General features: G+C 39.6%; 1 protein-coding gene across 5 annotated transcripts in view; it reads left to right on the plus strand.

Moving 5' to 3' along the window:
- The window catches only part of efr3a (EFR3 homolog A (S. cerevisiae)), a 116,977-nt gene that overhangs the window by 46,015 nt on the left and 56,368 nt on the right, over positions 1-14,594 (plus strand). For all 5 annotated transcript variants that reach the window (XM_051413251.1, XM_051413260.1, XM_051413244.1 and 2 more), the window contains 2 exons: positions 1,102-1,252; positions 10,406-10,527. In XM_051413251.1, the coding sequence (XP_051269211.1) occupies positions 1,102-1,252; positions 10,406-10,527 (273 nt within the window). The remainder of the gene's footprint in view (positions 1-1,101; positions 1,253-10,405; positions 10,528-14,594) is intronic.

The following is a 14,594-nucleotide window of genomic DNA, read 5'->3' on the forward strand; positions in this document are numbered from 1 at the left end:
AAAGCGTCTCTGTTAATGTTTCCAACAATCTGGTTTGGTGGAAATAAATCCTTAATTCACCGACGTAGATGATAAAAACAGCAGTTTCAGTCAGAGCAGACCGGCTATGGAAACAAACCACAGAGAGGCTGCGATACAACACAGGCAAGGGGAGAGAGACACCATGTGACTCTGTATCTTTATATAGAGAATAGCTGTTTGCTGATATATTAATGTTTTAAATCTCATACCATTTAAAGTTCTGGTATCTGCCGTAAAGGTGGTGAATATTGAGTTCAATTTATGCTTCGGTCAGCAGTTAAATACCAGTTTTGAAGGTCGACTGAATGTTGTTGGACTGCCACCATTTTGTATTGGTAGTTGCATTTTCAAAACAAAAACATTAATTTTGGAGCGAGCGTCACAAATGACACAAATATGTCCCGAGTTTGGCAACAGTCCTGCAGCGCTTTGTAGAGACCAGCAGCCGACAGACATTCTCATCACGCTGCTGAATAAAACATTGATTTCACAGGCTGAAACGACAGCTGTCATTGGCGAGTTTAGTTAACTGTTGCTAATTAACGCTAATTCTGTGAGTTGGCTGTGGTACAGAATGAAACACTTGGCTGTCGTCTGGCTAAATGGTTCTCAGCCAAGATGGTTTTCTCGAGAACGAAGCTTCACTCAGTTGCTGTGATCTTTTTACTTCTCAAAAAGACAAACAGAGCGGTGAGCCTCCCCCCAGATAAACCATAGAGTTCATCAAATGAAAAATGTACATCCAGGTTCTTCTTCATTTTGTTTTGTCAGTCCAACATCCACATATATTGAGTCTAATGTCATATAAAACACAGAATTTGAGAGGCTGAAAACAGCATTTTCTGCCATTGTTATTATTATAAAAATACTTTAACGATTATTGAATTCACAAAATAGTTGGCAATTATTATTATTGTTGCAGCTGTAGATCAGATCACATCCGAAGGTAGTTGGCAGCTAGCTCGTTACCTATGTGCTAATGACTGGCAGCTGGTAGGTCTTTGAAGTAGCAGAAGACTTTTTGTGTGATTAAGTGTAAAAAACTTCTGGATGATAGACGCTCTCTGTCCCTGTGTGCAGGTATGTGGTAATAGCCATGGAGGCTCTGGACCAGCTGCTGATGGCTTGTCACTCTCAGAGCATCAAACCCTTCGTGGAGAGTTTCCTGCACATGGTGGCCAAGCTGCTGGAGTCCAGAGAACCAGACCTGCAGGTCCTGGGAACCAACTCGGTGAGGCCTTCTTGATTTTAAGGTGTGCTAGCAAACTTTAAATAATATACACAGTAGGTCTATATCTCAGCATTTGGTTCACTTCTGTGAAGAAAAATAAAGTAAATTGTCTAATTGAACACTGGCCAAGCATCAGGGACAATAAAACACTGAATCTGTCAGAAAAGCATCGTATTAAGTCTGTACGATCGTTAAAAACTATTAAAAATACATAATACAGACAGAGAATTATAGAAAAGTTCCTTTAACAGGAAATAATCTGCTAAAAATTCATCCAAACCTCTGGTTTTACACAAACTTCCTGCAGTTACTGAGTTCACTGTTTGGGTTCATTGTACAGTTTTTAATATAATATGAAATATCCATAAAATATGTCACTGAGTCAGTTTGCTGACTGATAGAAAAAAGGTCCCTTAAGGTTGGGAACCACTGCTTTACAACACTAGCAAAAATCTATTCACTGTTTTTGAGAAACAATACAATATCACAAAGCTAAATATTCAATATATTTTTATATTTTCTTGCACCCGTATGTATTTGTGCATGTTGTTAAGGTAAAATGTTGCCTTGAAATGAGAGAATCCATTCTTTTGTGATTGTGCAGACACTTCATACAATGCAACAAACAATACAGATCAGTCAGTTGCAGCCCAGAGGTTGCTGTCGGTGGTTAAATACCTAATTTAACTTTTACTCTGGCAGTGGAAATGGCCCTATACCGTATCCTGTGAGAGACTCTAATTATTATTAGCCTCTATAAGCCGCCAGCAAATGTCAGCCCCATTTCTCCTTCTGAAGTCTTCTGAAGGTGAACCCAAAGTTTTTTTTTCTTCTTCCCTCTTCTCGCCTCCTATTCTGAGGCTGTCGTCCTTGCCATTGTCGGCGGTTCATCTGAGCAGGAAACAAAGCCGAAGGTTTAGATGCGAAAGCCTCTGCATTATTTATGTGTGGTATTTAGACTCTGACAGAGGAGGAGAGTGGATGCAGAGGCAGGTAGGTGAGTTGGCAGGGTGGAGGGTGATGTTTTGGCGATAGCGGTGTTAATTAAATTTTCCTTCATGGCGCCGGCTACAAAGTCGAGTTGCTTCATTTTTAATGTTTGGTTTTTGCATGGTAGCGGAAGTAAAAATGAAGCACTCGTGTTCGTTCTGTCGGGTAATTATCAGTTTAATGAGTTTGTTTGAGATGTCTGCAGAACAACACAGAGCTCAACAAATTACAGCAAATTCGTTGAAAGACTGTTTGAAACTGGCCAGCCGCTTTCATTGGAGCCTCAGAAGCGACTAATTGGTTACAAACATCACACATTTGGCTTTTTGTAGACGCTCCTCTGCAGGGCTGCTCACAGCGGGCTGAAGAATACTTCATATCCTCCATCAGCAATATTACAAGCAAGCAAGAAAAGTAGGTCGGAGGTCACATGAAGCATTATTCCAGCATAATACGACTTATTTTGGTGGTTTTGTCCATCATTTCTATCAGGAACTGGACTCACAAAGGTAATAGCTGAGATGTGGGAATACAGGAGGTAAACAGCAGTCCAGTGTTCAGTCAGAAACATTCATTATAAACACGCACAATTTATCACCTTTTAATGTACTCTTTTCCCTCTTACAAGAGAACAGTTCTTCTGTTTTTACCCTGCCCAGCATGAGTGTGTAACTCCAGTATAAATGTGTGTGTGTCACCAGAGTGTTATTGTGCTGCCAGGCATTCGCTGTTTCCAAATGTATCTGCCCGTTAACTCTGTCACAAGAAATTGGCAGACTGCGACGGCTAGAAGTGTCTCTTCCTCTACTCCATCTCAATAGAAGAGACACTCATCAGTCCACACTCAGACACATGAAGCCACTGAGTCAGACACACAGGGGGAGTTTGTACGTCGGGTATTTATAGCCTTGGAGCCAGATGGGTCGCACATAGAGCCGGGAAAACTGTATTTCTGTTTGTCTGTTCAACCTTTGGTCAACTCCAGTTTCTTTCTTTAATTCAACTCAATTCAATTCAATTCAATTTATTTGTATTTGTATTTACTTCCCCAATCAGATTTGTTACAGTTTCTGGATAATAAAATGTTCTTGGTCAGTGTTTTCTGAGTTTTATTAGTTTGTAATAGAAACAAAATGTAAACAAGACTGAATTTTATTTCACCTAGTATGTGTTCAGTTTAATAAACCATCAATAAACCAATAGCTAGCTAGGCTAGTCACTTGACTGGTGATTAGCTACTAGCATGTCGAGGCTAGATTTACCCCCTGGATTGGCTACTAGCTTGACTGGTCATTAGCTTCTGAGGCTGGCTACTTGAACACCAAGGCTGGCAGCTAGCATGCCGAGACTAAATAGAGTGACTACTGATTTGGTCACTTCCTTTTGTATTTTATTTGCGGATTGCAGCCAAATGCAGCACGTTACTGCCACCAACTGCTGACAAAAAGGAGATTCTTTCATTCGTTCCTTTGCTGACAATAACTACACATGCTGTATTTCAGAACTCTCATTAGCCATGCTTCCTCCGACCAAGAGTCCTTCGTGATCTGAGTGAACTCTACCAGTGATCTCCTCTGTTAGATTCCTTCTGCTGCTTTCACTGTGGCCTTTGTTGTCCTCCTTCACTTGTGATTTCACACAACAGTCACAGTTAGTTCACAGATGGCCACTGCAGTGTCGGCTCCTCTTCTAACAGAGAGGCCTTCATTAGTTCACAGTGAAGTCTTTTTCTCTGTTTGAGGCCTTGTATGTAAAGCTCAGACCCAAAATCAGAAACTCTTTTAATTGCCAAATGCCAGTGTATGTGCAGGAATCTGTGACACGAGAACCATAATTAAAAGACAACAAGGTACAAAACTACAGCACCTTCTTATACAAAAATAAATAATATCATGTGCTTCATAAGAGAGAAAATACACAAAGACATAGAAGGATAAAAACGCAATTTAATTCAACTCGTAACGTCAGATAAAAGTCCTAATCTGCATCTACTCTCTAGCTTTTTTTAAAAATCCAGAAAGATGATGTTTCTCTGGCTTTTATGGAGCTTTAACTTCTGGAAAAAACTAGTAAGTCAAGATTTATTTTGTCAAACTGGACTGATTAAACGTTAGCTTTCTGGCTCTTTGTAATATGAGATTGTGTGTGACCAGATGAGCCGCCATTGTTTCCCTCTACAGGCGAGTCGAAACTGTGCAGCCAATGAGAGCAGCTCAACTCACAGTATGTCACCTCCCCTGGCTCAGACAAACTGTTATGGTGACGACCATAATGCCGACCTCAAGGCTTCAAAGCAGTTCTCCACAAACCAATGGGTGACGTCAAAATACGTTCACACTTTGTTTTGTCTTAAAAGTTTGAAGGGAGGGGCAGCGTCTGAGTAACAGCGGCTTCTCCAGCTCGTCTCTAACTGTAGTCGTGTTTCTATTCCCATGTATCACATATTTGAACTGAATGTAAAGTAAATCATCAAAAGAAAATCCGAAAGAATGCTTGTTTCCATCCGTTAGGCGATCATTAGGAGTTTGTTCACGAGATAAGCAGCACTCTTCAGTCAGGATGTCTCCCAAATGAACTGTTATTTGAAAGAGAAAACAAACCTTTTGCAAAATTGAGGACATTTTATGAAATTTCTATCAAGCTTTTGTAGTGCGATACTTCAAAATGTTCATAAAAACGTTGATGGCTTGTGTCTGTGCTGTTTGGTGCTGGGCAGGTAGCGTACAGTCGCTTCATCAGAGCTTGTTTCATGAAAACAAATCGGGTCGATGAGAACCAAATTTACAGGCCATGAAACCAAAACAATGAGCCTAAATTCAATTTTCTGTGACATTGTCACTGAAGGCACATTACACACAGTCATTTGATCCATTTTAATATAAAAAATATTGATTAGCGCAGCTTTAATGACTGTGCATGAAACTCCAGACAGTAAATATACATTAACCTTATCTTCCCTGTGTGCCTCGAGGCGGCCCAGTCGCCGGAGGTAGAGGAGAGTTTTGATGATCGTTCAGCACAAACGAGAACTGAGGGGGTAACAAACTCCCAGCCTGGCTGTTAGCGGGCCAAGAAGGTCTTCGTCATCATTACCTTAGTCAGGACTCGGGAGGCGGCGGCCCGTTATGGCTCTGTGTGCAACAGAAGACACAACAGAACACTTTTCTGTGATAAACTGCAGATGCCAGGGTTTTTAATAGTTGCCTCCAAACTACTGTTATAACTTCACCGAAATGAAGCAGTGACAGGTGGGCAGGGCCTCTGAAGACACCTGAAATATAAAGTAATACTTTAATATTCTGCACTTATCATCACTTGAAATCAAAACTAATGCAGAGGGAGAACGTATTAAATTGCTTCAGGCTACAGTGTCCAACTTCTCGGCTTGAGTCAGCAAACAGTCTGTGTCCTCCCACTCAAACTGTGAAGCCTACACGCCAATGGGGGTCGGCAGTAAACCGGCGTCCAGACCAGAAGAGCTCCTGATAGTTCATTAAATGTCAGTGAACGCTGATAATTAGATCTCATCTTGTTAATGCAAATAGGACCAGTTTTTATATTTGAGACAGAAAACAATGTTGCTGTTTTCAATAAAAATGAAGAGAAATAAAACTTTTAAAATTACTTTTATTTAACAAAAGCAATTTTTGAACAGAACAGAACTCAATATGTATTTTGATGTTACATGTACAGTATGTTATTTCTGCCACATCAAAACAATGACAAAAGATGTAGTTTGACATTGCATAGAGTCATTGCTGATGATAGTCAGACACAAGTTGTTCACAGACGAAGGTATTAAAGTTTTATTAAAGTTTGATAAGCTAGGAGCAAGTAGGAAATGCAGCGTTACCTGAATAAAATGACAGATTTATCTCAGTTTGAACATTGTTAGAAACATTTGGGATAATGTAAGAACACAACTCAACTACATACAGAACACAGAGCTAGAGTTTATACACTGTTTAATGTGGAAATGTTACAGATTAGAGCTTTAAAGCAACTGAGGTTGTTCCCAAAGACTTTCAAACTAGGGATCCAGGATATGGATTTTTGATCATTTGCGATGTGGTTTGGTTCCGTCATCCAAGCTCCTTCAGAGTGTCTTGTTGTTTACTTGTATATTTTGTCCATTAAAAGGCAACAAAACGTTGTGTTTCTCCACATCAAACCTCATCTTGTGAAATTTGATCCAGAGTCTGCATGGGGTATTTTATTTAGAAAATTTACCAGATTGTCTATGTCTGTGTCTGACTTCCTGTCAATGTGATCTGCTCTGAATGGGTCACAGCTTCCATCAAAAAAATTCCATCTCAAATTCTCCTCGGAGAGCCCCCTGGTTTATTGATATGCTTGGAAATTTTAATTGGAGAATTTAAATGGACACATACTTTGGTTGTTTAATTGCAGGAAACTATGTATAAGACAAAGAATGAGGCTGTTAAAATTCAAAGCAACTGAAAGTCCTCCTTGCTAGCTTGCTCACTCCCACTGTGATGGCTGTAGTAAGTTTGTAATTTCCTCCTCCACAGAGAGTAACTTTAATCAGCTTGAATTCTTGTCACTTCAAATGGATTCTGACGGTGACATGTTTTAATATCAGAATGTCGATAAGAACCCAGAACACAATCCACTTTCCCTCCATCCGTCCATAAGCACAGTATATTCAAATCACTCACTTCATGTATCTAACCGCAGCCTTTGTGCTCGCTGCAGAGATCTTATGCCTTTCAAACCTACAGGAAATGAGCGTTTGACCCGTAAAAGCTTTGACAACATAATTAGAAATTAATTTTTAATTGACTACCGTGTTTCTAAATGCTCACTTTTGCTTTAAAGAGCGATGGATAATGATCAACCTCGAGCTCACTGGCGACTGACTGTGTAAATGGATTCTATTCTTTACTACTTGTTATGCAATCAGCATGCACAGATAAGTAAAACCAGTCCATTTCACAGCACTTTTTAATGGCACCTTTTTTTTTTAAATGAGCTCTTTAAAATCGCCCAAGGGAAGCAAAACAAATTGTGCTGGTGTTTGTATCACCCTCTCATTTTCTCATTGTTGAACCGCATCGCTAACTGCTTTCGCCACGAGGCATCGGTGAGGCATGAAGCCTGCCGCTTTTTGATTAGTCTTATTTACATGATGAAACCTCAGCTCCAACTGGAATGACCCACTCGTCACTTAAAGCACTTATCTTCTCGATGTGAACGGCTTCAGTCAGTTAAAGTGAAATGGAAACGCAGAAATGGGTTCAAAGTGAGTGGATTTTTTTGTTTTGTTTTTACAAGTTTAAATGTTCAAAATAATCAAGATACACAAATTTGAAACCACTAAAACTCACATTGCATTCATTTCATATTTACAATATGTACCTTCAACCTCCATTATGACAACAGCTCTCATCAAAAATTGTAAGCACCCAAATAAATAATGTTTATTTATTGATTTTATTGCTTCAATCACCTTTTTGCCTTCATGTATGTGTAACCCATAACTTAGTCCATGATTTCTCCCAGAACATCTGGACCTCTAGTGGTGTGTGACTGTGTTGCAATTGCAGTATTGATTTTTTTGATTTTTTTTCGTTAAACCAGACAAACGGACATTCTTGTATTATAATTATGGTTTTCAGAAGTAAAATAAAAGCTTAACAATTAGAGGTTAACATTTTTGTGTCCGAGTCTTCAATCAAACTCGACAGAAACAAAGTAAAACTCACCAGAACGTTGGTTTGTTCATGTTTCTTAATCCATCCAATAGTTGTCAAGATATTTCCGTTTGTGTAACAACAGACTGACATTGCCATGGAAACTAGCCTGGCAAAAAACAAAACAAATGTTCTAATTAATCTGTGTCCTTTGTTTTGAATATCTGTCATTTCGCATACAAGGATGTGATGTATGTATTGTTTTTACAACAGAATATAATTAAACTAAATCCATCCAGGCACCCACACTCCAGTTGCCACCAGAGTTCCCCTTCAGCACCTCATAAACACAACCCAGTAATTAGTCCCGTCTCTCTCTACATGTGTCTAACTCTTGGATTTAACACGTTTGGGAAGCTGAGGGGGAAAGCCGCTCTTGTGTGTGCCAGCTGCCAACATACCTCCTTCCATCTGAGCCATTACCCCCTGGAAAGGTTAGGCACAAAATGGGAGGAAATTACCAGGTAGAATGGCGGGGGGCTTTCGGTCAGCAGTGTGCCGAACTGTACCGAGGCAATTTGTTGCAGTGGACAATGATAGGGTAGCGAGAAGCGCTACTCGACTGCGAGGAGACAGAGGAGGCCTCTCCAGAGGACACTCTACGCTTGTTTGGAGGGACGAAATTATAGGCTGAACAGAAAAGGGGTGGCTCTCTAATGGTTTTTATCATTATCACCGTTGATTTCCAGTTTGTGCCCATGTAAAGATATGGCGGTATTTTTACTGTCACTGGAAACGTTCGTGCCATCGCAGACCTCGAGTAAAGGGTGAGTGTCTGTTTTTCAGTTCAGCTTCTGTTGAGTACATCAGTGCAGGCTGTAAGAGGTGGATTGAGGACAGTTTTTATCTAGTATCTACCAATAAAAGCCCAAATACTTAGATTTTAATACTTAAATACCACCAGTAAAAGTTAGGGCTGCGTATTGGCAAGAATCTGATAATATGATACGTATCACGTAGGGCCGACCCCCAATAGTCAACTTAATCGATAGTCAGTGTTAAGAGTCTGTAATCGATGCATGATCATTAGTTTTACAGTCGCAGAACAACAAACTCTGTTTGGGAGCTGCTCCTTGTCACCGAGACCAAAGTATCAGAGGATTATATTGTGTTTAGAGTTGGTTGAGCTGAATTAGGGTACTGGCACCTTTTTTTTATCCAATTCAGGCACAACTTTATTTGTTTCACCCCCCCACAGCCCTATCACATCAGCTCTTCATCAACACAAGTGTTCATGTTCGACATGTGTTAATTGGAATTGATTTTAACCTGGATGTAATTTAACACTGTTCATTAAATAAAGGAGGATTTTTTTCACACTAGTTCTTTCATACAGGACACAATGAACCTGGAAGTGTTGACGCTCAGGCTTAGTCTTGTTTGGATTCATACTACTTCCATTCATCACTTCTAGCTTTCTATTTTGACATCTCTGCATGCGCGCTAATTAGTTTTCACACATTTTCAAATTACACTTGGTTCAGGTTGGTGTCCTGTGCAGTCACCCTGTTGTAGTTGGTGGTTTATTAGTGACAATACATTTACTAAAAATCAGCCTCAAACCAATTTGTATTGCTTTTTGTGTGTTTATTTTCCACCTAAACACAAATAAGTTTTTTTTTTTCTTACCAAATGATTTTTTCTTTGTTTTATAAGTGAGCTGATCTTCTCAACAAACTTTGTCAGCTACTGCAGAAGTCCCCCTGATTTGGTATCACCTCAAGATTCATAAATGTCTGCTTTCGGGTCTTGACTAATGCTGGTTTTGCCCCACAAAACCAAAATATGGTTTTTGCTTTCTGATTTTTATCCTACTTTAGCTTAAACACATCACCACAGCTAATGTGGCTGTATGACACAGTTTTAGCTAGCAGACTATAACTATACAGTGAACTTGATAGGCAACGTTTCCCCAAAAATAACTACCAGGTATAATGAATGGAAATTTCTAGAAACATAAAAGTTTTTTATTATGTATACACTTAAACAGGGTTCCCACGCATCCTGGAAACACCTGGAAATTGATTAAAATGACCAAATATCCTGGAAATTAGTTGTCCTTGAAATTTTTAATTGTATTAAAGCCCTTCACTCAGATCTACACCTGAGATTGCCCACGTTTTTAGTTTGAAACTTAACAGGCATCTGATCTATTTTTTCTGGAGCTGCAAGAACTGAATTCTTACAAAAGCCAAGGGGAAAAATGTCTTCTTGTTGTGGATAATAAATATATGCACAAATGAACCTGTGACACATCATCACAAACCTGCATCATTAAAAAAGGAGGAATAAAACTGGAGTTAATATTAGACATACTGGAAAATAATATGACAAGGTGTATTGTCAAGAAAACTCCTGGAGAATGTTTTTCTTAAAAAGAGCGGGAATCATAATCTCATCATCTCTAAGACAAATGACACTCATAAATGTTCCTCTCATCTTCCTCTAGTTTGTGAAGTTTGCCAACATCGAGGAGGACACACCGTCCTACCACCGCCGCTACGACTTTTTTGTCTCCCAGTTCAGCGCCATGTGCCACTCCACGCATGAAGATACTGAGACCAGAACCAGGTAAGAAGAGATATATCTGCTCCTCCTGCATTCATTCATTTATAGGTATTTCATCATGTTTTGGGATCCCTCAGGGTTCAATGTTGGGCCCCTTACTGTTCTTGATACACATGCTGCCACTAGCTAAATGTTTTCCAGTATTCAATCTGAGAACTTCCTGCATATCTTCAGGACTTTCATAAACTGTTTGTAACTTAATGAAAACTGAAGTTGAACTAAAGGTGTTGTAGTTCAGTGCCAACTTTTCCAGCTTAGAACAGTTTTTATAATTAAACACTTTCTGCCTTCATTAGAGCTAAAGAAAGGTGTTTCCTGTACTAATATCCTCCTGATTTGACTATTTTACTGGACTATTTTATAATTGATCAGACAGACAGACTACTGAGTGCTAGTTACTTTACTCTTTTCAAAAGTATCGACACGTAAACGCTGAACCGCCTTCCTGTAATAAAGCTGAGACACTTCACGAAGGAGGAATATGTGTTAATGCTAGGCCTACTGGTAAATTATAATGAATGATTTATTAAAGAGTGGGAATCCTGTAGATGAAAAGCACACCTGGCTCAAACTGATGACAAGTTCTTTTAAACAGCGTCTGTTATTCAGAGACATATACAGAGTCTAGCTTGTAAATTACTGTTTTAACCTGCGGTCTGCCTGTTGCCTGTTTATTGTTTTCTAATGATCTGTCTGTCTGATTTGAGCATTTCCATGTTCTAAGCTAGCTTTCTGCTTCGTGACGTGAACGATTCAAATCAGTAGGAGGGTGACAACCAAAGTAATGAGGGTAAACTTGTAATATTATTATTTATTACTAGTCACTGAGGAAAGTAATATTATAGTAATGCCTTGATTTTTTTTCTGTTGTGGTAGAGTCTGGAGAAAGCTAGTAAGAGGATCTTGAGATGAGATATTTTTCTAACTTAGCTCCTCATTCAATTGCTTCATTTTATAATCCTCTGTGTTGAAATACTCACCCTGGCTCGTCTGCCAGATGGAAACACTTTGATGCTCTACACCCCTAACATTTGAGTGTTGAATCTCACCGCTGCGTTCCAGCATTAATGAAATCCCCACAGCTCAAAACAACACGACATATTGATTACTGATTAAACCCGGGGAGAGGCTGCATCACTCATAAAGAAGAATGACTATAGACGGTTCCCTCTCTCCGATTGATTCTTTCATTATCTTCATTTTAAAAACAAAACTAATCTAAATGTTGTTCCTAAAGTGAGGCGGTCCGCGAGAAAATGATGTATTGTTTAATTTCACTCTTTAGCTCCCCGGAGCAATTGTTAGCGCCGTTGACATTCATGCGGAAACATCTGATTGATCATTGACACTGAAAATAGTTTCTCTGATTACTTGTCTTCATGTGGTGAAATTTAGCTTTGAGTCAGAGAAATCAGCTGTGTCAGTTAAGCCCCGTCTTTGTGTAAAATTAATTACTTCACAATGTCTGCCGTTGCATCTGTTTTTGGTTATTATGAAGACATTTCACCATCTGCATCCACCATTCCAGCTCTTTTAATGCAGTGATGGATTGTACCGACAGCACATGTAGCTGCAAGAGGGGGTGTAAAACAATCTCCACAAGTGCAGGTCTCATCCCACTTAAATCCAGTGAATACAGAATAGAATATATCTGCTCCTGATCCATATTTCATGGCCTTCGCCCTCCCACTGAGACTGCATGGCTCACTAACACTACTGCAGGAGAGCCTTGCTGCACTCGACCGGATTTAAAACGTTTAAAAGACGCGCTGAGGATGAAATGAAGAGAATAGCTCGATTTTAAATGATGTGAAAACTTGAGTGATTTACAGAGAAATGGGTTTAATCAAGCAAAGATGAAAAGGGGGTCGGGGGGCTGAACCATATACATTCAAAAATGGGCGCAGCAGTTTCAGAGCGGAGGCTGGTGGAGGTGGGCCAACCTCTTCTGATTAGAGGAAGTTAACTCTTAACTGTTGTGTAGTGTTGTATGTCAGCATTTGTCTTAAAACATACAGGCTGATTTAAAACAGTGGAGGGCGTGTTCAGACATTTTTAACCCATGAAAAGCAGAATTTCATACATTTTGGTAATAATGTAAATAATCCAGGTTATATGGTGAAGGAGCTTTTAAATAACATGAGATCAGGGAGTGCAGCAATATCACAGCCAACATCTGATACCAGAACACCTTTATCAGAATCTGAAAAGATGAACGCGGTGTGGAGTATACTCTGTGTAACAATGTAGTTGTATTAGCTAATGGGCAAGGTGTATGGAAGACATGAAAACAGATAGAGCCAGCACCAATCTGAGACTGAGGGAAGAAGATCATTTGAGAGAAATGGGTTGCACACAGCAAACTTTTGAGACAAGGGTACATAAAAAAGCAAATCCTCGAGATCTGTAGTTGAAGAGAATAACAATGATGTTGGGAGGTGGGAGACTTCACAGGAAAACCCATATATCTTGAGATCAACACAAAATCCTTGATGAAAAGAACAAAGTAGAGTCTGGAAGTCCGGGGATGTGAACACGTACTTTTTTGGATATTTGGTGGTAGACCGATTCTTGTCAGAGTTATGACTCACAGACATACACACTCTGCTACACTGCTGATAATTTATTAGATGTGAGAGATGTTTCATGTCATTGAGAGTTGACAGAATATTACAAACTTCTCTCAGTATAACAGAACAATTCAACATCCTTACAAACATTACTGTAGCCTGAAAGTTAAATCAACACCTCAAACATTTTCAACAAATACTGAACATTTGCAGTTCCCTGAAAGGATGATTTGCTGCAGGACTGATGTATTAGAGTTCATTGTGGACATTACTGTTAGTTTTATAGTTTCTTTATGAATTATATCACCTGTTCCAGTGAGATCCCACAGGGTTCACTGTGGGGTCCCTTATTGATTTCACAACCTCATTACCTTGTGTGTCTGTTTTCTGTCCTTTTAGATTTTTACATTCCGATATTAATGTATTTATTACCACATATTGTGTACGTTTGTAAGCTTATAGCTCTCAAATGTTTTTATTTTTGTCATTAACAGCATTTTCCTTGCTTTTATGTGTCCTCTGTGCTTGTGTCTGTTGATGTGGGTGGCGAGCTGCTGCATACAATGCCCTTACAAGGATAAATAATGTTGAACTGAACTGAAGTAAATGTTGCCAAGTGTACTCTTCTTTGGCAAAAAAAAAAAAAATGTATGTGAATTGTTGCACAGAATGAGCTCTATTATAGCCAAGCAATATCTAATTGGAGCACGCCAAATGTGGAAAAGATCTGGACTGAAAAGCCAAATAATAACGGTAATAGAGTAATTGAGCAGGTGAATTTTTAAAGGACTCTTGATTAAAGTGAGAAAAAAAAGCCTCCCTCATGCAAAATAGGCTCATTTGTAGAAAATACTAATTTCCTCCACAGGCTCTATTATTCACCTGTTATGTGGAGCAATTTCAAATCAGTAGTTTTGCACTTTTAATGAAAGAAAAATTAGCCAGTTTAGGGAGCCAGACGTCGGGCAAACATTCAGACGAACTCTCTCTCTGCCTGCTGGACAGATTGTTGGGCTGGTTAAAAATAGCTCAGCGGCAGTGGCGGTGAGGCTCAGGTGAGGCTGTGACACTGTATAGCACATTACAAGGCGCCTTCTCCCACAGAGACGCCCACCCTCTGACTCCAATACACATCAGCGGTGTATTAAAACAATACCTGAAGACTTCTCTCTCTCTCATTCAGTGCAAAAATAACCTCCCTCCTCCAGTAGTGCTGCAGTCATTTGCAAAAATATTGCTGCAGCAGCTGAGACCAGTGTTGTGCCGAGCATCTGTGTGCATAGAAATGCACTTTAATCTCCATTTTGTGTGTGTGTGTGTGTGTGTGTGTGTGTGTGGTACAGTGAGAGCTAGGGGATGCTGGGATTATTTTCGAGTTGGCTTGATACCTTACCGCCACCACGCTGTAAACAGTATGACTTCTCACTTTGCTTTTTTCCCCCTCCCATATTTCATTATTCCATTCGCCGGCGTCTCGCTGTAGGTGGAGAGGAATTCCCA

Source organism: Dicentrarchus labrax, unplaced genomic scaffold (genome assembly GCF_905237075.1).
Source record: "Dicentrarchus labrax unplaced genomic scaffold, dlabrax2021, whole genome shotgun sequence".
In the NCBI taxonomy this organism is placed as follows: domain Eukaryota; kingdom Metazoa; phylum Chordata; class Actinopteri; family Moronidae; genus Dicentrarchus; species Dicentrarchus labrax.